The sequence below is a fragment of the Hyperolius riggenbachi genome, chromosome 2, assembly GCF_040937935.1.
Source record: "Hyperolius riggenbachi isolate aHypRig1 chromosome 2, aHypRig1.pri, whole genome shotgun sequence".
NCBI classification, from domain to species: Eukaryota; Metazoa; Chordata; class Amphibia; order Anura; family Hyperoliidae; genus Hyperolius; species Hyperolius riggenbachi.
In genome coordinates, this window is record NC_090647.1 from 337053518 (window position 1) to 337077368 (window position 23851).

The 23851-nt window shown below is 43.6% G+C and overlaps 1 protein-coding gene across 5 annotated transcripts in view; it reads left to right on the forward strand.

Moving 5' to 3' along the window:
• Window positions 1-23851, forward strand: part of FANCE (FA complementation group E) — a 55345-nt gene that overhangs the window by 28913 nt on the left and 2581 nt on the right. For 4 of the 5 annotated variants that reach the window (XM_068269393.1, XM_068269394.1, XM_068269395.1 and 1 more), the window contains 8 exons: window positions 5135-5624; window positions 5911-5961; window positions 6052-6114; window positions 8965-9108; window positions 13868-13991; window positions 15030-15105; window positions 20212-20278; window positions 20364-20489. In XM_068269393.1, coding sequence (XP_068125494.1) covers window positions 5135-5624; window positions 5911-5961; window positions 6052-6114; window positions 8965-9108; window positions 13868-13991; window positions 15030-15105; window positions 20212-20278; window positions 20364-20489 — 1141 coding nt within the window. Of the gene's footprint in view, window positions 1-4680; window positions 4772-5134; window positions 5625-5910; window positions 5962-6051; window positions 6115-8964; window positions 9109-13867; window positions 13992-15029; window positions 15106-20211; window positions 20279-20363; window positions 20490-23851 lie in introns of those variants that run through there. The other variant, XM_068269397.1, reaches the window with a different exon arrangement.

The window sequence follows — 23851 nt, forward strand, 5'->3', positions numbered from 1 at the left end:
TCTTGTGCAAGAGTTCAGGTCCACTTTAAATGTGACAGGCTATCCTGGGTCGTCAAAAAAGCTTTATTTTCGCACATGTTACCGACCAATTACCGAACGCTTAACACATTTACCGCAACATTACCGAACGATTACCGACCTTTTTACCGCACTTTTATTGAACATTTATCACACTCGGAAAATTTTTAGTGAATACTCAAAAAAGTCGGTAATTATCACTGGAGGTAATTTTGCGCCCAAAAAAAAATAAATTACCGCATGTTATTGTGAATAGAGCCCATTGTGTCGCGGGAAACGTCCCGCTTTTGGCCACGGGACATCCCAGCTTCAGGACTCTGGCCACTGTCGGAGGGGTTCCAGTAGGCGCTGCCACCCAGCAGCTCAGCCTCTCCCCCAGCTTGCTCCTCTGCCCACCCTCCAATCCGTGCTGATATCCGGCGCATAAGCCCTGCCCCTCAGCATGCAGCCAGCCACCCTGCCTGCCTGTCAACTCCACCCCTAGCGTGCTGCCCTGCCCACCTTCTAATCGGAGTCGCCGCCTGGCCGCATCAGGCACGCCCCCAGCCTGCTACACACTCTCTGGCCACCACGAGGAGCAGAAGAGGGTGAGGGTGCCCTGTCAGTGTCTTTGCCTTACCTATTGTCACCCTCCCCCACCCAGTCCTTGTCACCCTCCTCTCCTAGTGTCACCCTCCCCACCTATTGTCACCCTCCCCCACCCAGTCCTTGTCACCCTCCTCACCTAGTGTCACCCTCCCCCACCCAGTCCTTGTCACCCTCTCCAACCTAGTTCTTGTCACCCTCCTCACCTAGTGTCACCCTCCCCCACCCAGTCCTTGTCACCCTGCTCACCTAGTGTCACCCTCCCCCACCCAGTCCTTGTCACCCTCCTCCACCCAGTCATTGTCACCCTCCTCACTTAGTGTCACCCTCCCCCACCCAGTCATTGTCACCCTCCCCACCTATTGTCATCCTCCCCCACCCAGTCATTGTCACTCTCCTCACTTAGTGTCACCCTCCCCCACACAGTCAGTGTCCCCCTCCTCACCTAGTGTCACTCTACCCCACCCAGTCAGTGTTATCCTCCTCCTCCTCACCCTGTGTTACCCCCCTTCCATCCAATGTCATCCTCCTCCCCACCCAGTGTCATCCTCTCAGCCGCACCCAGGGTCACCCTCCCACTCCACTCAGCAGATCCTTCCCACCAGCATCCAGTGGGTGGTAACATTTAATACATTGATGTCTGGGGTAACATTTTCTGCACTGCCTATATGTGGGGAATTGTATGTGCATTTCACATGTGTGCTGCATTTTACGTGTGTGTACGTGGGGAGGCTCGGGAGGGGGGGGGGGGGGATTACATTTACAGAATTTTAACATGTGGGAGGTGATGTTTGCCTCATTTCTCCGTTTGCTGCATTTCATTTGTTGGAGGTAATGGTTGTTGCATATAATGTGTTGGGGGTAATGGTTCTTGCAGTTCATGTGTGGGTGGTATTGGTTCTTGCATTTCATGTGTTGCAGGTAATGGTTGTTGCATTTCATGTGCTGGAGGTAATGATTGTTGCATTTAATGTGTCGGAGGTAATGGTTTCTACACTTGATGGTCATAGTTATCTGCGTTTGCTACTTTGGGTTTTTTGCTGCAGCATTTGGCATTTGGGGGAGTCAGTTTCTGCAGATTTATTGTCTGCACATCCATGATTCAGATCTCCTGTTTCACCACACCATGGTCGGAAACACTGCTTTCTTATGTGTTTGGGAAACGATGTCTAATTACCGTTAGGGTCACGTTGCCTAACTGATTTGGGAAGAAATTCCTGCCCGCTGCCTTACTATTACACCGTTACATTAGTTAGCTCCGCCCATGTGATGTCATTGCCACACCCATTTTTTACATTTTTATAGGCTATAATGCTGAAGAGGATTACATTATAAAAACATGAAAAAACTGAAACTTCAGAGTATCTTTAACCTTCCTGGCGGTAAGCCCGAGCTGAGCTCGGCTATGCCGCCGAAAGGCACCGCTCAGGCCCCGCTGGGCCGATTTGCATAATTTTTTTTTTTTTGCTACACGCAGCTAGCACTTTGCTAGCTGCATGTGCAATCCAAACGCCACCGCTCCCCACCGATCCATCGCGCCGCAGCCGCGCCCCCCCCAGACCCCGTGCGCTGCCTGGCCAATCAGTGCCAGGTAGTGCTGAGGGGTGGATTGGAGTCCCCTTTGACGTCACAACGGCAGTGACGTCATTCCGCCCGTCGCCATGGCGACGGGGGAAGCCCTCCAGGAGATCCTGTTCTTTGAACGGGATCTCCTGATCTCCGATCGCCGGAGCCGATCGGAGGGGCTGGGGGGATGCCGCTGAGCAGCGGCTATCATGTAGCGAGACCTTGTCTCGCTACATGATATACCTTTTTTTTTTTTTTTTTTTAAACGGCTGTGCTGCCCCCTGGCGGATTTTAATAAACCACCAGGAGGGTTAAACAGCCATACTGCCCATGTAAACCTTCTGGAGCCTGCAGATTCCTGTTTCTCCTACTAGTTTTTGTGCTTCTAGCGCTCACTGATAAGGAATTACAGCTATAAAACACTTTACTTACAGAAAATGGCTACTGAGATCAGGAAAGAGATGAGGATCAATAGTTCATAGATTTTAGCTCTGGAAGAGCCAATGAAACAGTAAAAACATAAAGTAGATTTAAAAATTAAAAAAAACCATGGGATATCTAGAAAAACAAAGTCATTTTAGGAGGAGGAGGATAGATACAATTGTTTATCTCCTCGTGATTTCTTTACCTAAGTAGAGGGAAGCCTCTGCATACTCACAAAGCGGAGCATGGCAATCTCTAGGCAGATATGTTCAGAGGGTCCCTGAGTGGCAACAGTGGGATGCAGGAGGAGATGGGAAGCCTCTGGCCTATCCATAGGCTTCCCTCTACTTAGGTAAGTATTTTTTTAGAGGACCCAGGTTTGCTAAGGCTGAATTCACAGTGGTCAGTTTTATAACACATGCATTAAAATGTGTTATGCAATTGAGCACTGTGAACTAGTACTAAAGGGCAGCTGAATGGAAATGATGATGAGATAAACATGGACTGTTGTGGCTGGATGGTGTACTGGTTATGTGCTCGACTCTGACATAGGAGACCAGGGTTTAAAGGCAAATACCTATTCAGTAACGAGTCCTTTGGCAAGGCTCCCTAACATTGCAGGGTGGCCTAGAGGGGTGCGCCTTTAGTGGCTGTAGTTCTCAAGCTCTTTGAGTCCGACAGGAGAAAAATGCTATACAAAGGTTAGCATTAAATGCATAGTCCCAATCCAGTTTCGAACTAGTCTGTGTGTTCTCGGGAAGCAAATGCAGAGCCAGGCAGTGGCTCAAGAGGCATGAGCACAAACCTCCTCTGTTATGGTGCCCAGCCTGGCCCCTGACTGCTGCCTCCTCCTCTGCTCCCTCCAGACCCCAAAGACAGACCGCAAGTGACTGCAAGCCAAGAGATATACCTGATCCATGGTCCTACACCGCTCAGCTGCCCTGCTGGTACAAAGCTTCCATCCTCCCTGCGTGCCTACACTACCCTGGCTTGGACTGATGACGTGGTCGCGTATGGATATTCGGAGCAGCTGCATCATCAGGTTGGGACAGACTTCTGGTATGCCAGAGCACATCATGCAGGGAAGGAGGAAGACAGGAGCTGTGCCCTATTGCAGCCTATCGGTGGATCGTTAATTAGTTATGTCATCCTGGCAAGCTGAACACTGTCCCTCCTCTGTCACTGGGTTCTTCTTGTACTACTTGTAGAGGGCCAACCCACCTAATTCTAGGGGCACATCTGGCTGTCTATATTGGAGGAGGTAGGGCTACCTAATACCGGGGGGACATCTTCTGGCTATCTGTACTGGAGGGGACCTACCTAACTCTAGGGTAACATCTAGCCTATATGCCTATATAGCTGTCTATATTTGGAGGCTACCTTATACTGGGGGCACATCTTCTGGCTATCTATACTGGGGGGAGGGGGGGGGGGGGAGGGTGGTCAACCTAATACTGGGGGTGCATCTGTCCATTCTGGGGTGGAGGAACTACCTGCTACTGAGGGAACATCTGGCTATACTGGAGGAGGGGACCTACCGAATACTGGGGGCACATCTGGCTATTTATACAGGTGGGGGGCAACCTAATACTAGGGGCACATTTTGATTATACTGGGCAGGGAACCTACCTAATATTGTTGGCACATCAATAAGTAACCATATTCTAATACTGTCAGGCTGATTTCGAAGAGAAATACAAAATATTGTGGATGGTTATGTCTGAAATGTGATAGGGAAGCTTAGCGAGAGGTACGTGGAGGCTGCCATATTTGTCATTTTAAGCAATACCAGTTGTCTGGCTGTCTTGCTGTTCCTCTGCCTCTAATAATTTTAGCCATAGACCCTGAACAAGCATACAGCAGATCGGGTGTTTCTGACATTGTCAGATCTGACAAGATTAGCTGTATGCTTGTTTCTGGTGTGATTCTGACACTACTGCAGCCATATAGATCAGCAGGGCTGCCAGACAACTGGTATTGATTTTTTGTTTTTTTTTAACAATTTTCAGTTGTGTATTATGTATTGTGTACATGTCTTCAGTTACAACAGGAGCATAACTTTAGCCATAGCAGACCATGTGACGGCTATGTGGGTTAGAAACACCGGCAGCTTGCTATACATTGTATTAAATGCATACTGATTCATGCACAGTCCAGGAAATCTCGCAAATGCATATGGGTAAAATAAAGATTTACAGTATATGATTGTTATAGCATGAATACATATGCTGTGTGGTATCTATCCCACTAGAGCAGGGCTGTCCAACTCCAGTTCTCAACAGCCAGGGTCCTCAAACATTTTAGCACAGCTCAAATTAATTGATGGACCTGAATCAGGAAAGGTTTGGCTCATCAGTGGAACACATTTCTCCCTTTCTCAGTCCATCCTAAACACTGGCATGGATATGGCTCTTGAGGACTGGAGTTGGACTGCCCTGCACTAGAGTAGTTGGCTCTGGGAGTTAGGGGACTGTTAATGATTTAGCATGGGTTCCCATTATGCCCCAATTTCTCACGCTCATTTTTCCTTTATCATTCTCAGAAAACCAAAGCTTGTTTTGCTTCCACTGCAAACACAGAGGAACTTACTCAGATTTCTGAGCTGTATGTTCAACCACCTGCCAGCTCAAGCCATCCAGCTACTAGGAGAGACTATCGCTGTGGAACATTACTTCAGTGATGCATGGTTGCTCTACCTAAGGCAACATTTACTGACAATGGGTGGCATGCAGGATAACTTCCAAAGTTCTCAGATGGGAGAAAGTCTGCGTGTTCTCTGCAAGCACCTCAGCCCACCACTAGATGAACCCTCCAGACTAGGCTGGTACAAAAATCGGTCTGTCTCTGTGCAAAATAAGAACAGTCTAAATAGTGAGGTAGAGGCACTGATAGTAGACATTGATGAATCTAATGCAAGTAACTGCATGGTAGAAATGGACACTAACTCACAAGTACAGAGCTCCCTGCATGAAGAGAATACAGAATATACAGCAGCCACAGAAGAGGTGCTAGTTTTGCCTGCATCAGTTGAGGTAAAGTTAAATGTAGGGGCTTTTTTTGTGAAGCTGCTTGTACAAGTGATCACTTGCTATATATTTCTGAGGTGGTGCTGACCCTTCATTGTTTTACTGCTCTATTGGCTCTGAGGGTTACCAGAGCCTGGGTCACTGCACACAATGTCTGATTCTGGACCATTTGGGTGCTTCCTTACTTCTGTAGAACATGATCTTGGCATAAACAAATACCCATTATATATGTGCAGGCATAATGTGCATGATGATAAAGTGTTGTTACTTAGACACTTTTCTTCTCTTTTAGGCCCGTGTTCCCAGACTTAAGCAATTCCTTTACCTGAACATGGAGTCTGAGGTATTAATGAAGGCACATTTCCTGTTGAGAAAAATGTGGTACTTGGTAAAGTGTCTCCTAGTTAACTTACAGTTGGTTGTTCTTTTTCAGTCGCTAGACCATGAATTTCTAACAGAGATGAGCAAAATATGTGAATTGTGTTCCCCTTTACAGGTATGTGTAATGTCTCTTCTCTATTATCCACATTTGTTTAAGGTGTCTACACATGGAATTCATTTTTTGGCAGATTCATATACCTTGATCAAATATGCCTGTCTGGTATCTATTGATCCCAAGGTGTCCAACTTACAAGCAATTTTGGACTGTTTATTTGTCAGAAAAAAAGTGATTGGAAGGGGAATTAAATTTTCACCAAGTGGAGGTACATGGCGAGGATCAATAGATGCATGATTTTGTACTACATCAAGCTGTACAAAGCTAGTAGTGCAGTGATTCAATAGATTTTCGGTCAGATTTCTGGAGAATGTGGTACATCAGTCAGACACTTGCCAAATTGTGACTCTACTTAACAAGCTTGAGAACTATGAGAAGGCGAGATGGAAAAGTCAGACACATCAGAGGTCTTTAGGAAACACTGTACTCATTATGTCGTTTAGCCATGTTTACATTTTTGTGGTATTGTTAAGCAGTGGCACAGAGCCTTCAGCTCCAGCTCTGACATCACTTGTAGAAGGTGACAGGGCCAATGGGACAGGATTTTCTAGAAGCATGTCAGGAGCTGAATAGTATATCTGCTGCTCAGGGACTGAAGAAGTGACCAGAGCATATCTTACTAGATTACTGTAATTATAATGAGCTGACCTATAAATGCATGTCATGTATGCATATAAATATCTAAGTTCTACGCATGTAAGATTGTGATGTGAAGGTGCTGTTTGCAATTACCCCTACAGGGAGCCTGAAGTGAGAGGTATATGGAGGCTGCCACCATGTTTATTTCCCAATAGCAGTTGCCTGGGAGTCCTGCTAATCCTCTGCCTCTAATACTTTTAGCCACAGACCCTGAACAAGTATATGCAGATCAGGTTTTACAAGGAAATGAATATGGCAGCATCCTTATATGTCTGCCTTCAGGTTCCCTTTATTGATCTATGATTGCTGCAGACTTCACAATCACTATGTAATTATATGGAGGACTGCGCCAGTGAGAAAGTTACAAGTTGGATTTCACCAAGACAGATAGTACAGATACAGCCATCATGGTTAACATGAAATAAAATAATTAGCATGTTGCTTACAAGGAGGAGATAAACCCTCCTCAGGGGTTCAGGCCATAATAATACCCCTAAAAAGTCATTAGTAGGAAGAAGCAATCCCCTGCTAGCATGGACACAGCATACTTAAAGCTATATTAGAGTGCTATTCCTCCATATCAGCACAGACAGCACCTGAACTGACATACCCTTGTTGCAACAAGAACTGCACTACCTTAAACAATGCACTACAGAAATGGAGGAGACATTGGCCTCAATTCACTAAGATCATGCTGGAGATAAGGCAAGAGAAAACTTACCTCCACACAGTAAGAGAGTTATATTATCTCTTCATTCCTTAATTTACCTCCTCTGTAGTTAATTTACCTCCTCTGTAGTTATTTTCACACGCAGTTAATTAACAGCCTGTCTTTAACTCTGGAGTTATTTTAAGGATTGAAGAGTTAACATAAAGACAGAAGCGTTAACTTTAGGTTTGCCTGAGGTAAAATGTTTCCTGAATACGACATGCCTTATCACCATGGTAACAACTCTAGAAACGTTATTAAAGACAGGAGATAAGCTTAGAGAATTGAGGCCATTGACTGGTACCCGATGTAGAAGACACTTTAAGACTACTGAGAAGAGAGGTTCAGTCATTAAAAATAGTTCACACAAATAGAATGGAGGATTATGAGAACTGTAATAAGAGAAATAACTTAAAATAAAAGCTTTAATAAAAAATTTTTTAATTGAGTTAAAAAGAAAACAAATGACTTTCAAGAACACACTAAGGTGAAATCCTATGTCAGTTCAGGTAGTGTGCAGAATGTGTTTTCAGGATTCACCACTAGAGGGTGCTGCTGGACAACCTGTAAACTCAAAGGCGATATCTACATGAGGGATGTAATTAATAAACCTAATTCATAATTTTATGTGCTGTGACCATAGAATACTTAGATTATTGATGGTGGCTAAAAGAGACCCAAAACCCCTCTTACTAAATAAGTGATAACAGGAGAAATCCACACAACTATCAGCTGGATGTGCTTAGGGCTTAGACATAACATTGGAGCAAAAAAGAGCCTAGAATGCCCATATATAGCATCACACTTATAATCAGTAATAATCAGCTAGTTCGGTTTACTGGCTTATTTTTACTACAAATGTTTAGGGGTATTTTTAGTGTTTTTTTTTTTTTCTTTTTCACAATAATGCTACCCCAGACCCAAATGTCTCAAATCCAAGCTAGACCAGAGATGTCCCTGGCTTTCTGCCTCTGTTGAGAATCTAGCATCTGTACTGCCCTGATGCGTCACTGACAAATCCGGGGTGCTGGATCTTCTCAGCCCAAGAGCATTGTTTCCCTTCCTTACCCTTTCCACTGGGAGCCACTCAGTCATGCGCTGCACCCTCATCCCTCCAGGTAACGATCTTCATGCGTGTGATCATCTTTAGGCCTGGAACCCACTAGAAAGCGCTATCGCAGTGGCTAGCGATTTGTGATAGTGTTTTGCAAGCGATTTTGGGAGAGATTTCCCTGCTCCTATACAATTAATTACGGTAGAATGGAAACACCCCCAAAATGCTGCATGTCCTGCGATTGCTCTTTCCTTAATCGCAATGGCTCTAGTGCAATATGTCCCATCCATCTACATTGGCAGAGCGTTTAGGGAAATCGCTAGTGATTAAAAGCGCTCCCTAAACGCTCTAGTGGGTTCCAGGCCTTATACTGGCTGAGTTACAGTGGTATTGTGGCACAGAAATCATCTTCTCTTTTTCATATGAAGTTGTTATTCTCTCTTTACAGCTGCAAAGTGTCTTTTCTTCTGCTGGCATTTCACAGATCTCAACAAAGTGCCTATTTCAACTGTGTGTTCATTTGGACGCCCTGTCTCCGGACCTTAGTTATGCCCATGCTAAATCATTAGCAGGCAGCTTCTTCTTGGACAGGGTAAAGTATTATAAGAGTTGTAGCACACTGTGATGTATGTACATGGTACCGAACTGAAGTTTTCATACTTAAAGACACTATTTAGTGTAAAATAAACATTCTACAAATGTGGCGCTTCCATGGCATTCTCCATTATAAGTATAGAGAACGCCATAGTGTTTAAAGGCCCGTTTCCACTTGTGCCGCACACGTCTGCAAGACGCACAGCGTCACTTCCTGTTGTGCGGATACACAGACGAATCCCATCAGCCGTGCTATGCATGGCTATGAGATTCGCAGCCTCCCGCTCCGAAATGGATGGAAGTGCCGGACGATTCGCTAGTGCAAGCGATTCGACCGACAGCGCCATTATACCCTATGGCAGAGTTTCCCTGCACAATTTGCCTGCGGGGAAACTCTACGGATTCGGCGCGAAGACCACGCCAGTGGAAACGGGCCCTTACTGCAAGGGGCGGGGCTACAATGTGGAAGCCAGTGGACACTGGGCTCGTGGAATGACTTGTACGAGCAGACCCTGGAGGTAATTATTATATATATTGTACGACTTATTGGAGGTGAATCAGCAAACACCCTTGGTGCCATTAACACTTATTTTAACTTTTTTAACAATTTTTTTGCCTTTACAGAGCAGAGTTTTGCTCTGGTTTAGCTGCACATAAATGTCTGCACTTGTGTAACTGGTGCATAAATGAACATTCTTTGAACCAGCAAGTGACTCATCAGCCCTTACAGCCACTGCTAACATGTGGCATAGGGACTGGGTTAAGACCTGCACACAGCAAGCCTCTCTATGTTCCTTTAACTCCCAGTGGATCATAGGGCATCAGTGAAGACTCTCCATCCAGATCCATGTGTTGCTTTGGTATCCATGTTTTTCACAACTTTCTAATTTCTTCTTCATGCTTTTCTGTCCTCCCTTTTTCTCAATCCCCGTAGATTCCAACCCATGGCTCTTCTTTCTATAGATTCCTCTCCGTTTCTGAGTGTGGCCTATCCAACCCCACTTTTTTTCCCTAACTGAATTTCTATTGGTAATAGGTTGGTATTTTCCCACCGTTCAATTGTCACTTTCTCCTACCATTTTTATATTTATAAGTCTTCTTAGGCATCGATCGTGTTGCATGTGGACAACTAGCACACAGCTTCCCAGAATCACAAATGTATACAAAGGTGCAGAAAAATTGTACGCGTTTTTCATACATGTTTACATTTTTAGAGATGGTGCAGCAACCCACTTATCAAAAATGTTAAACAATGGTAGAGCAGTAGCTAGGTAGTATTGTTGTATGTCCTATTTATAATACTGTGGGCGCAATATGGTCAAATAATTTTTTAAGTTTTGTTCCTCTTAAAAGTCAGTGGGAACCATTGCTCAAATAAAAAGCCAGATACTTACCTAAGGAGAGGGAAGGCTCTGGGTCCTATAGAGCAGAATTCCCCAACCCTGTCCTCAAGGCCCACCAACAGTACATGTTTTGCAGAAAACCACAAACCTGCACAGGTGAGGTAATTAGTGTCTCAGCAGAGCTGATTAACTACCTCTGTGGCTTTCCACAAAACATATACTGTTGGTGGGCCTTGAGGACAGGGTTGGGGAACACTGTCCGCCTTTCCTCTCCACTTCCGGTCCCCCTTACAGCGCAGGATCCCCCGTATCAATATTCAACCAATTTGGTCAAATACTGCTGTCCCCGCTGCCGAAAGGAGGCTTCAGGAGCCTGAGTGCATCGGAAGACGGGCCGCTCCATACTGCACGAGCGCCCTCTCTTGTGCACTTGCGCGTGCGCAGTATGGAGCCGCCTGCCATCTGGAAAACTCTGCTCCCAAAGACTTCTGAAGTCCCCGCGGTGGGGGATTTAAACATAGGAGCTGTCGCTGCAACAAGGGCCCCAGGAGAGGAGAAGAAAGGCTCTATACTAGGACCCAGAGCCGTCCCTCTCCTTAGGTAAGTACCTGTTTAAAAAAAAAAAAAAATTCCCATTGACTTTAAGGATATCAAAAGCTTTTTTTGAAGGCTATAAATCTCAGATACAGTGTAGCTCTCCTTTACCTACTACGTATCTGCCGGAGAGATACGTAGAGAGCGCACTTCTCTTGTGCAGATTAGCCGAAGTTATGAAACCCGGTACCGGCGATACAGAAGGCTGAGGACGGCGGCGTGGGAGCGATCCATGCGCATGGAGCTGGAGGAAGCCCCAGGTAGGTATAAAACGTCACAAAATCGGCACAGCTATGATGTTTGCAAAAGCCAGCCTGTTCCTTTCGGATTTTAAATCAATTTTTTACTTTTTAATATTATGCTTGACAATGTTTTGTTTGTTACACTTAAGAGGGTAATAATGGCTCTCCAATTATTACAGCGTATTAGGTTATCTTTATTCAGGATCTTAACAATAATTCCTTCCACTCTGCTGGTAAGTTTTCCCTGGTCTATATCATCATCAAAATAGGATGCAATAAGTCAGTTTTAATATCTGCTTTTAAAATCTCTGGAGAAATGTAGTCCACTCCTGGCGCTTTACCTTCCTTGATGTTTTCCAGTGTGATAATATATATTGTATTGTTGAGTCTTCCTCTATGGTTTAATTCACATTGATTTTTCCTGCATTTTCGTTCTCCCCTTGAGATATTTCTGAAAAGTGTTCCCTCCATCTTCACTGTTGTTCTACTTCAGTTGTTAGGATTTGCCCATGTTTATCTTTTACTGATTTGGATCTTCTAGATTTTCTGTTTGATAATTTCCTAGCATTACTATAGAGCTTTTTTATATCTCCCTTTCTAAGCCTCATCTGCTCTTTGTGTTTGTTTGTGTATCCAAAATGTTTGATTTTTTCTAATTCCTTTCTTTATTTGTCTGTCCACTTCTTTATATTCCCGTTGTGCTTTTGTTGTCTTGTTTGGCTTTGATTAAAACTATTTTTAAGTTGTTATCTAGTTTGTATCTTTTCCCATGTGTCTTGGGCTATCCACTCTTTTTTTGAGAGTTCTCAATACCCCAAAACCCTTTTACTAGTTTCCAAGTAACCATTTTTTTTCAAGATTCCAAGCTGTTTCAACTTCAGTTTCTTCTGCTGGCAATTGATCAAGTGCCTGTTAACAATTTCTCAGCTCTTCCTTTTTATTTTTTAGGTTCTGTAGATCAAATTTCTTCCCTCTTGATAGAAGCTTCTCTTGTAGTGCCAATATTTAAATTTGTACCTCTGCTATCACAAGGTGATGGTCACTACCAATATCTGTGCCTCTTCTGTTTTCTACATTTCTCAAAGATCTTCTGAATTTATTGCTTATTGCAAAGTGATCAATTTATTTTTCTGTGTTCTGGTCTAGATACCTATGTAGCTTTATGGTTTAATCATATTTTATTAATATTTTGTTCAATCAGAGAAAAGGAGTTATTTCAGAGTACATTCATACAAAGTATCCTATGTAGCTTTATGACATCTTTTATGCATGAACAAAGATCCTCCAATAACCATATCATGGCTGGCACAAAAATAAAAAAACATTTCTCCATTTTCATTTCTTTCTCCCTGTGCATTTTTTCCATAGAATGTGCTAGTACTTCATTGTCTGTTCCAATTTTGGCATTAATATCTCCCATTATTATAATATTTCTTTTATTGGACATCCTTATAGTTTCATGTAATTGGTGGTAAATTTCTTACTTCTTCTATATGTCTGATGAATTAGTTGGTGCATAGCATTGGACATTCCTCACCTGTGATCTAAGTGGCCTTTCATCATTCTGTTTGAGATGGAATTTTCTGTCTGGGTTTCTTCTTCTACCGCAAAAAATAAATAAATCATAGCCCCTCTGCTTGTAGAGTTCTGCAGGCATTTACAAAGGAGACAGAGCTCCTAAAATAGGGTAGAAATGGCTCCCCCACACAGTTTCAAGAGCTCCATCCCCACAGCAGAGAGGACATAGCCCTTGAAATAGAGGCGAGATGCTGCCCCTAACATCAATTTCAAGAGCTCTTTCTACACTACTGGACAAGTCTTTGTGCCTGTTGCAGTGGTAGACCATAAGAGCATGGGTTTTCAGTGCAAGCCAGTTGCCCCATATGAGGAACCATGAGATATACATTCTCATTCTGGCTAATGCCTGAGGCATCATAGACAGTGACCCAGTGTGAAAAACATATGGGGGGAGGGGGTATAACACTTTATTTTGAAGTCCTCACAGTTTTTCTCCAGGCCCCTCACCTTCAGCCTTGATTGCAGAATGTCTCTTGACTTGTTGATAAGTCTTCTCCATGTGTCCTTGTGCCACCTGGCCCAGCCAAGTGTATTTAAACAAAAAGGAGCCCGTGGCAAGGTGTTAGCAAAGCAGAACAGTTTGAAGAAAATAGACTCTTCCAGCAACATTTCTATCACATGGAACAGGAACCATTCTGCAATCAAGGCTGCAGATAAAAATGAGGGTCCCATAGAAGTATTCAGAAAAGTTGCCACATATCTCATTGGCTCACATTGATCACAGGGTCAGGAGTCAATGATATTGGCTGCTGACCGACTCACGGAGCTCTGCTGTCATACCGACAGCAGGGGGAGTGGGCGGCGGCAGGATAGCGGTGCGAACGGCGGTAGCGGCGTTGAGTAAAGGGATAACCGGTCCCAAACAGGGTGTAGATTTCAAATAGCGTCTGAAACAGGTTGAGGTAAATTAAGTTCTAGTTTTGTTTTCACCTTTAGTATGATATCATTTTAATGAGCACTGACTTAATTCTCATCGATACTGTACTGTTATTTCTTGTAGGTGTTCTCCCTCACTTCTCCAGCTTCCCGAACTCTTACTGGGGCCCTTTCTGTGTTTTGCAACAAATATTCACATCCGGCCTGCAGCAGTCTAATAGGCCCTGTATTGGATAAAGCAGAATCAGGTACTTAGAATGAATAATTAGTTGTTCATTTTCCATAAGAAATGTCTAAACAATAAAATAGCAGGATTTGCAGCTATATTTTTAAAAGGAAACCTAAAGATACCTTAAAGAGGATCTGTAACATGAAAAGATCCCCTGGGGGGTACTCACCTCGGGTGGGGGAAGCCTCCGGATCCTAATGAGGCTTCCCACGCCGTCCTCCATCCGTCAGGGGTCTAGCTGCAGCCCTCCGTGGAGTCCGTGCAGCGGTGACGTCAATATTTACCTTCCTGGCTCCTGCGCAGGCGCTCTGACGGCTCCGAACTACACGGAAATACCCGATCGCCGTCGGATCTGCTCTACTGCGCAGGCGCAAGTTTCCTGCGCCTGCGCAGTAGAGCGGACCCGAATGAGATCGGGTATTTCCGTGTAGTTCGGAACGGAAAGCCGCCACAGCGCCCCCGCTGGAGCCAGCAAAGGTAAATATTGAACTGACAGTCGGCACAGTCGCCGGCTGTTCGGAGGGCTGCGGCGAGACCCCCGTGGGACAGAGGACGGCGTGGGAAGCCTCATTAGGATCCGGAGGCTTCCCCCACCTGAGGTGAGTACCCCCCAGGGGATCTTTTGAATGTTACTTAGTCTCTTTAAAAAAAAGGTTCAATTACCTGGGGCACAGTGGCCGTCAACTTGCAAGTCGGCGAAACCGAAAACTAAGCCGCAAGGGGGAAAGGAGTGTCATTCCAGGACAGAGTGGGCACATAGAGGCTACAGGAGGCTGGCAGAAGCCCCAGGTAAGTGAAACTTTTTTTTTAAGTATCTTCAGGTTCCCTTTAAGTGGACACTAGTAGTTGCTGCCATTAGCTGCTACTTTAGTTCCTCTTTGTGGTACATAATTGTATTTTATTAATTCTTTGCTACCCTATTATTGGTGTATCCACCATGTGTAACTGTCTGATCGTCATTCACCCTCCAATAAGTCTCTATCCTAAGTTGTGCAAATGCTTCTATAAAAGCCAAATTCTGCATAAGATACACCTGTTTCTTTACTCTTTTTCTTAGGATCCGTTTGTGCAGATTTTCTTTGCAGAATGATTTCTGAATGCCTCCAGCCACAACACCTGCACATGTGTTTAAGGTGAGGGATTGTATTTACACACATTCATTTGATTAGATTTTCCTGAAATTGCTTGAATGCTCTGAAATAGATGAATGATGTTTAACTAGTTTTGAGGACAGAATTGACCAAAACTGCACCTGGGATATATACTTTTTTTATCAAGTGGCAAAGCTGTAGTTTAGCTTTATAGGTACAATATCGTGTGCAACAGCAGTTTCATTTACATTTCTGGTGAGATCCAGTTGAACTTGATAACTGTGGATCATTAGAAGAATTGTGTGGAGTGAGAAGAAGTCATGGCTATCTGTTGCCAGGCGCTAGAATTGATCTTACGAAGATGATCTTGGCAACTGTAACAGTGTTGTTGCTTCTTGCATTAGTCACACTGATGTTTTATGAGCTTTATGTGATCCTGTCTCCCCCATGTGTCCTCCTACCTCCCCCATATGTCCCTTTCCGTCCGTTCTCTTCCACCCCACCAATCCCTCCCCGCGTGTTCTCTCTCCCTCCCCCTTGTGTCTCATGGCCCCCGGTTGTAACAGAAGTTTACCTCATCCATGCTTCTGTGGCACCCCTCTGCTAGCCTCCGCTCCTTCCCCCTTGTGTCTCCTGGCCTCCCATGTGTTGCTGTGTATAGCGGCAGCTTACCTTCCATGCACCCATGATGAATGTAAACATCCGTCTTCTCTGCATGGTCGGCTTTCACTGATGACGTGATGTTGCGAGCACTTGGTAAACTGCCGCTAAACACAGCAACACATGGGGGCCAGGAGACACAAGGGGGAAGGAGTGGAGGTACACGGTTGGAGCGCAGAGGTCTGCAATTGCTGAGAGAGCATGGATGAGGTATGTTGCCGCTGCTTACTGGGGGCCAGGAGATGCAAGGGGGAGGGAGAGGAGGCACGCAGGGAAAGCTGACACAAAGGCAGGAAATCCCTGACATGCCAGTGGCTCCTATTGGCGGACGTTCCCTGCCTTTGCCATATATGATGCAGGGGCTTTTTCTCCCATTTTTGGGGGAGAAAAAGTGCATCTTATATGACGGAAAATACAGTAAATTCTTCAAGGTGGGGGGGATTCCATTACCTTTTGGTCATAGTGTCCTTATCTTATCCGAATTAAGAAGCTTTCTGTCATTTGCCCATTAAGGTAAGCTTGTTGCTGTAGCTAAAAAACATACCACATTCCCAAAGCATTGCACATTTACTGCAGTTAAAGAGACTCTGAAGCGAGTCTCAATCCACTTTTTTTTTAACTTTTATTAATGTAAAGCACTATAAGCCCTGCTAAACCCCCGCATCCCCGCGGAAAAACGAGGGGTCTATACCCCCCAAATCCCCTCTGCGGAGTCTGGGGAGCGCTTCCTGCTTGAGGCAGAGCTTAGGGCTGTAGCTCTGTCTCTTTGTGCGTCAATCCCCACTGATTGCCACCTCTCCCCGCCCCTCTCAATCTTTCTTCACTGAGAGGGGCGGGGAGAGGCGGAGATCTGCGGGCAGATTGACGCGCATGGAGGCAGAGCTGCAGCTCTGCCAAAATCCACGACCAACAAAGTCGTGGATTTTGCAGAGGGGATTTGGGAGGTATAAACCCCTTGTTTTGCCGCGGGGATGCGGCGGTTTAGCAGGGCTTATAGTGCATTACATTAAAAAAGAGGAGTTAGACTCGTTTCAGAGTCTCTTTAAGCAAAGACACCCATACCAGGTATAAAGAAGAAACCCATTGTGTGACATATAGGGACCTATTTTAGAAGAAAAAAAAAAAAAAAAAAGAGGTTACATGTATTTTGGGGGCACTACGTTTTGGCATTTTTTTCCTTTTGGATGTTACAGCCTGCTTTTAAGGAAGGCCAAATGGGTCAGAAGCAGCCCAATCTGGCAGAGAATCAAATTGAGAAAGTGCCGACCCTGCTACATTTCTACTGTTTCATGCCACACACAGATTTGTGCCACTAATTCCCTGCCTCTCCCCCCTGCACACAATACTGAATAAGGATTGATTCACAACCATTTTCCTGCTTAAAATACATCCAGTAAATAAACTGACCAATTGCCTTAATAAAAAACATTTTACTTTCTAATGATATTTTAATTCACAAGTGAAACTAATTCAATGCATTTGTGACAATGTATTCAGTGCGCAACTAAAGTGTCAGTACTGTAATGTTAATTGAAGTCAGTGGCAATGTAATGCAGTTGGTTGGGTAAACTCCAGGTGCAGCTCCTTAACAACAAGGGATGAGTTGTGATGCTGAAACGACAAGGGATGGAGCACTCCTATGGTGTATTACCCTTTTTATTCACAATCACAATAATGCATACAATATTGCACATACAAGAAGATAATGAAATAGAGCTTATCTCAATCAGAGGCAACCTTCCCACTCGACAACAGGGATAAGTGATCCAAAAACTGCCCGATAGGTGGAGCATGTAGAGTTTGCATGCTCCACATATCAGGTGGGTTTTGGATCACTTATACCCGTTGGCCACGGTGGTTGTCTAAAAGGGCTCAGACACACTATAAGCACTTTTTGGCCATCAGAGCTTTCTGAGGCCTTTTACAAAATGCTCCCATTGACTTGCATTAAAATCGTGATCACGTTAAAATCGGGTGATTTTACTGCGTTTGCGAATTTACCGTGATATACCAGTATATAATGTGTCTGAGCCCTAATTGAGATAAGCTCTTTTTCATGATCATCTTGTACAATACAATTGTGCAATATTTTATGCATTATTGTGATTTTGACTAAAAGAGTAATACACCATAGGAGCGCTCCATGTCTTCTTGTCTTTATAATTGAATGCATTTTCTGTCAATTGTATTTAAAGGATACCTGAAGTGAGAACAATATGGAGGTGGCCATATTTATGTCCTTTTAAACAATACCAGTTGCCTGGCTGTATTCCTGATGTTTGAGGTATCAACAGTGACTGAAACAAGCATGCAGTTAAACTACATGACGGTACGGATGATCAATATGTACATTTTTCCGAGTTTATGCAAATTTTTATAGCTTGAAAAAGGACCAATGAATTTACACCTGGGTTTAAACTGATTGGTTCATTATTAAACTGCATATAGAGTGCTGCCCATAATTATTCATACCCCTGGCAAATTTTGACTTAGTTACTTTTATTCAACCAGCAAGTCATTTTTTTTTTATGGGAAATTACATAGGTGTCTCCCAAAAGATAAGACAGATGTACAAAAGGCATTATTGTGTGTGTGTGTGTGTGTGTGTGTGGGCGGGGGGGGGGACATTTCTCAGCTTTTATTTACATTTGAGCAAAAAGTGTCCAGTCCAAAATTATTCATACCCTTCTCAATCAATAGAAAAGCCTTTATTGGCTATTACAGCAATCAAACACTTCCTATAATTGCAGACCAGCTTTTTGCATGTCTCCACACGTATTTTTGCCCATTCATCTTTAGCAATGAGCTCCAAATCTTTCAGGTTGGAGGGTCTTCTTGCCAACACCCTGATCATTCGCTCTCTCCACAGATTTTCAATTGGATTCAAGTCAGGACTCTGGCTGGGCCACTCCAAAAAATTAATGTTGTTATCTGAAAACCATTTATTCACCACTGTTGCTGTGTGTTTTGGGTCATTGTCATGCTGAAATGTCCACTGGTGCCCAAGACCAAGTTTCTTTGCAGACTGCCTGATGATGTCATTGAGAATCCTCATGTATTGCTCTTTTTTTCAAGGTGCCGTTTACTGTGATTAGGTTCCCTGGTCCATTGGCTGATATAAAAAAAAAAAACAAAGCATTAGGTTCCCACCACCATGTTTGACAGTGGGGATGGTGTTCTTTGGGTTGAAGGCTTCTCCTTTTTTTGTTTTTTACGCCAAATAAAGGAAACCTCATTGTGACCAAGCAATAAAATTTTTGTTTCATCTGGCCATAACACAGAAGACCAAAAGTCTTCTTATTTGTCCAGATGAGCATTTGCAAAGTCGAAGCAAGCTTTTGTGTGCCTTATCTGGAGAAGTGGCGTCCTCCTTGGTCTGCATCTGTGGAACCCAGCAATGTGCAGGGTCCATTGGATTGTCTGTCTTGAGACATTGTCACCAGCAGAGCCCAGATTCACCAAGATGGCCTTGGTGGTGATGATCTTTGGATTCATTTTTACCTCTCACTATCCTCCAGGCCAGCACAGGTGTCACTTTTGGCTTCCGACCACGTCCTCTGAGATTTTTTTGGGGGGGAATGGTATAGAACTTTATATTTTCCCACAGACTGTGACAGTATGTGAAGGGTATGGATCATTTTGGACTGGACTCTTTTTGCTCAAATGTAAATACTGTAAAAGCTGAGAATTTTTTTCTTTTTTTTTTTCTTTCTTTCCACAGTGACTCTTGTACATGGTCTTACTAGCTTTTGGGAGACACCTATGCCATTTCCCTTTAAAAAAATTACTTGCTGGTTGAATAAAAGTAACTAAGTCAAAATTTACCAGGGGTATGAATTATTATGGGCAGCACTGTATATGCATAAAAATTTGCATCAACTCAGAAAAATGTGCATATGATTGATCATCCCTACCTGGCGATATGATTATTTCCAAATTTTAGGTTCTAAAAGCGTTGCAATTTTTTTGCATGCTTTTAGACCCTAAAACCACAAAACAATCATGCTGTCAGCCTGCAGCAGTCCCTGCACTTACCTCCCTGGGATCCAGCACCGCAGTTCTTCCTCCGTCCTCTGAGTGGCGCTGTAACCCTGTAGGGAGATTGATCTCACCAGAGGGATCCAGAGTCTCCGAGGACAGGAAAAAGAATGGCTGCCGACGTCTGGATCCCCAGGGAGGTGAGTTGAAACGCCTGCTTTGCACTATGCTCTGCATTAACCTCATGGTGGTCCCACCAGTCTGGCTCAGTGTTACCATTCTGAGCTGAGGATTTCCAAAGCTGAGTCTGACTGGATTAACCCTCCTTAGTGGTAACCCAGAGTCAGACTTCAGTCTGAAGCATCTGACCTGCATGTTTCTTCAGGCTAAAAGTATCAGGACAGCCAGGCAATTTTTATTGCTTGAAAAGAAAGAAATCTGGAAGACTCCATGTCCCTCTCACTTCAGGTATATTATGTCTAACTACTATACATATGGTTTATTTTCCAGTCCAATCCTTGATTCACCATGCACTGAAGTTGCCATTAGTGTCTTGCACTTAATTATTGATAAAAAGGTAATGTAAAATGCATCTTTCATAAGTCTATTGATGAGATAAAACTGGGATTTGTTAACTGCTTTTGGTATTATTTTCTCTTTAGGACAAATTTTGTCAGACAGAATTCAGCCCTTTATTAAATTACTTATGCCACGCTGCTGAGGACTTTTCTAAGTCTGTAACATTTTCCAGACTGTTACTGGTCCTTCTGACTAGCAAATCTAACCTGGTAAGTAATCTTCCTTCCCAGCTCTTGTGAACAAAAATAATTCTAGAATCATTAACCTTCTGGGCAGTACGCCCGACACTGTGTTGGGCATGCCACAGATTTTCTGTTTAATATTTTCCCGCCAGAATAGGTTATCAAGGCATAGGTGATCCCAATAAAGGTATCTAGCTATAGATCAGCAATCGCCGTTGCCGTTATTCACCAAGCCTCTCTCCCAAATAATCGCAGCAGTTCCGTTCAAAGCATACTCGCCGCACACAGCCCTGGTCCTCTCTGTGCGGAGCATATGACGTTGATGACGCCGACTCCCAATGCTCTGCACAGAGAAGATCGGAGCTGCTGCAATCATCGTTGGAGAGAGGCTTGGTGAGTAACAGTGACGGGGATTGGTGCAGGGGGGAGGGTTCATGGGGTGGGGGGGTTATATACTACATGACCTATAGCTAGATATTTTTTTATTGGGATCGCATATGCCTTGCTAACCTATACTGGGGGCAACTATACAGGCTATGTTTACTGAGGCACCTATACTTAACTAACTATACTGGAGAATTCATGCTCAAATTTATTAGGTATCCGCCTGCGGTGTATGTGCAGCCAACAGATTTCTCTCTAATCAGATTCGATTAGAGAGAGATTTGTCTCTTTTGGTCGAATCTGCCCATCATCGCTAGATGTATGGCTAACTTTACATTTGTATTAGTGTAGTTAGAGCAGCTGCAGCTCAGAAGTGTAAATGATCAGAGATTTTGGGGGGTAATTTTAAAATGTAGTTTTGATTTGATTTTATGTTTTCAAGCTTTTATTATATTCAAAATGTATACCAGGCCCCTGCTTGACACATTGTAAGTTACAGGAAAAAAGGTTATGAAAACTAATTGGATCACCTTTTGCACAGAAATCCAGCAGAAACTGAATATCAGGAGGTTAAAGAAAACCTGAACTGAAAATTAAAAGTCAAAATAAGCATACACAAGTCATACTTACCTTCCATGTAGTCCACTCCGCAGTGTCTTTCTCTTTTCCTGCGTCCTGTTTGTTCACTGTGATCAAGGGAATTTTCCGTCCTCCATTTTGAAAATGGCTATTACCCATAACAGCTTTCTGGTCAGCACACAGTTAAACTGTAACATCGCCCACTTGAGCCATAGGGAAACATGGACTTTACCTGGTACATCAGTTTTTTCCTCTCAGCTATAACTGACAGCAACTGACATTTTACTGACAGCAACTGACATTTTACTGACAGCAACTGATATATTTCAGATCTGACAAAATATTGTCAGAACTGGAAGGGATTATTGTCAGAAGAAAATGGTGAGCTTCTGAGAGGAACTGATGGCAAGGTAACTATGTAATGTTCATTTGAAGTTACCGCATGTGTTTATTTTAAATATTTTTACTCAGTACAGGTTCTCTTTAAGGGCCCTGACACACCAAATAGCGTTTTGTGGGTCGTTTTCATTTTTTTTTTAACTCTTCCATTGACTTACATTAAAGTCACGGTAAAATGGTGGCAGAATGGATTGCGATTTTTCAAAAAATTGTGATCGCTGCAATTTTGCCGCGATTTTCTAACTTCCAAATCAAATTGTACATAAAAAAAAGCAGACTTGCCATCTTATTTTTTTTTTATTGCAGAAAATGTATATACAATTGGAAATACAGTGTGATACCATAGAAGTACGTACGGTAAACACATTTTTGTAAATGGCACACGTGGACCCTGTTTCAACGGTTTCTGTACAGTGACCAGGGAAGGAGTGGACCAAGTAAAACAGGGCAGCAGGCAGGCACACCTGGTGGTTGTATTTCTTGGCATTACTCAATGAACATATTCTTGATCTCTCACAAATAGGAGATTGTGGATAACTGTAAAGTAAGGGCCCTTTCCCACTTACTGCATCCCTTCGCAGAGGGAGTGATAGCCTCTAGTAGTAGGCCTCGCTGTGTGGTGGCACAGCAGTGTTAACGAATGGTGCAACCTTTTGTTACAGTTGTAGTGTAATTGCAGAAGCATTGCATCATGATGGACATTTCGGCCTTCTTCACATTAGAAATTGGCAGCGCAAGTGCTGAGCTTTTGTAAGTGCTTTCCTCAGAGCATTCTGGGCGATTTGCGCTTTCTAAAGCTCTTTTATAAGCAATTTTCAATGTGCTTTTGTTAGGTTTTTTTTTTCCTTTCTGATCACAATCAGGAAGTGAACTCTTTGCCCTGGAACTGATTAATTACAATGGCCTTTAAAAAAGTTTCTTTTTTTTTTTAAAGCGCTCACCAAATTGCTTTGCAAAGCACTTTGTGATTTTCCTATACTTTGCATTGATGCACAAACGCTCTAGAAATGGTGCAGGACCTGCGTTTGCGCTTGGAAAGCAAGCTCATCGCTCATGTGAGAACACTCACATACAGCTACATTGCACACGGGCTTTTAACGTGATTTTAAAAATCACCAGCACTTAAAAAAAAGTGAAACCGCCCTTAGTGTGAACAAGCCCTTCAAATGTGCTTTATACATGCAAGTCATATCAGTTTTTCTTTTGTTTCTCACATGCATGAAATTCTTACTGAACATGTGTATTTCTCACATTTGACAAACACAACGGGGGTTGTCCACAGACCTCAGGAATCACTCTGTTAATCTCGGGGAGTCACAGATAATCATAGGAGGTCCATCAAGCCTCCAATCATAATCCAGTCCATACACAATCAATCGATTCCGGACTCAACCCTTGCAAAAATAATCTTCAGAATTTATTGTAATAATGTATGCGGTTATACAGCAGACAAAAAAAGCACAGTTTCAGGCTACATGCCCTTTCTCAAGTGCTTAACCATCTGAACAAACTTAAACCTTCATATAAACACACACATATTGACACACCCCTCCAAAGCATTAAGGGGCGGGCACAAAACTTTTCCAGAACATTAACCCTTACTCCTGAAAGGACAACCATTTATCATAAGAAGCACTTTAAACTGAAGTCCTCGTTAAGGCCACTAGGGGACTGCGTCCCCAACCTGTCCATCCACCAAGCCTCACGCCGCAACAGCGCACTCCTAAATTCTCTACCTTCTTGGCGCTGAACCACTTCGAGTACCTGCCATCGAAGCTGGCTCACGCCATGATTAAATTCCGTGAAATGGCGTGCGAGGGGATATTCCCGTTTTTTCTCCTCATCCTTTTTCTTTTTACACGCTTCGGGGTGGCGAATGTTGCCCTTATGCTCGTTGAGTCTAGTTTTAATGTCCCTTGAGGTCTGGCCAACATAGGACAGACCGCAAGGGCATTTGATTAAGTACACAACACCTGTCGAATCGCAAGTAGCGAAATCTCTAATAGGAACCGGCTTAACCGATCTAG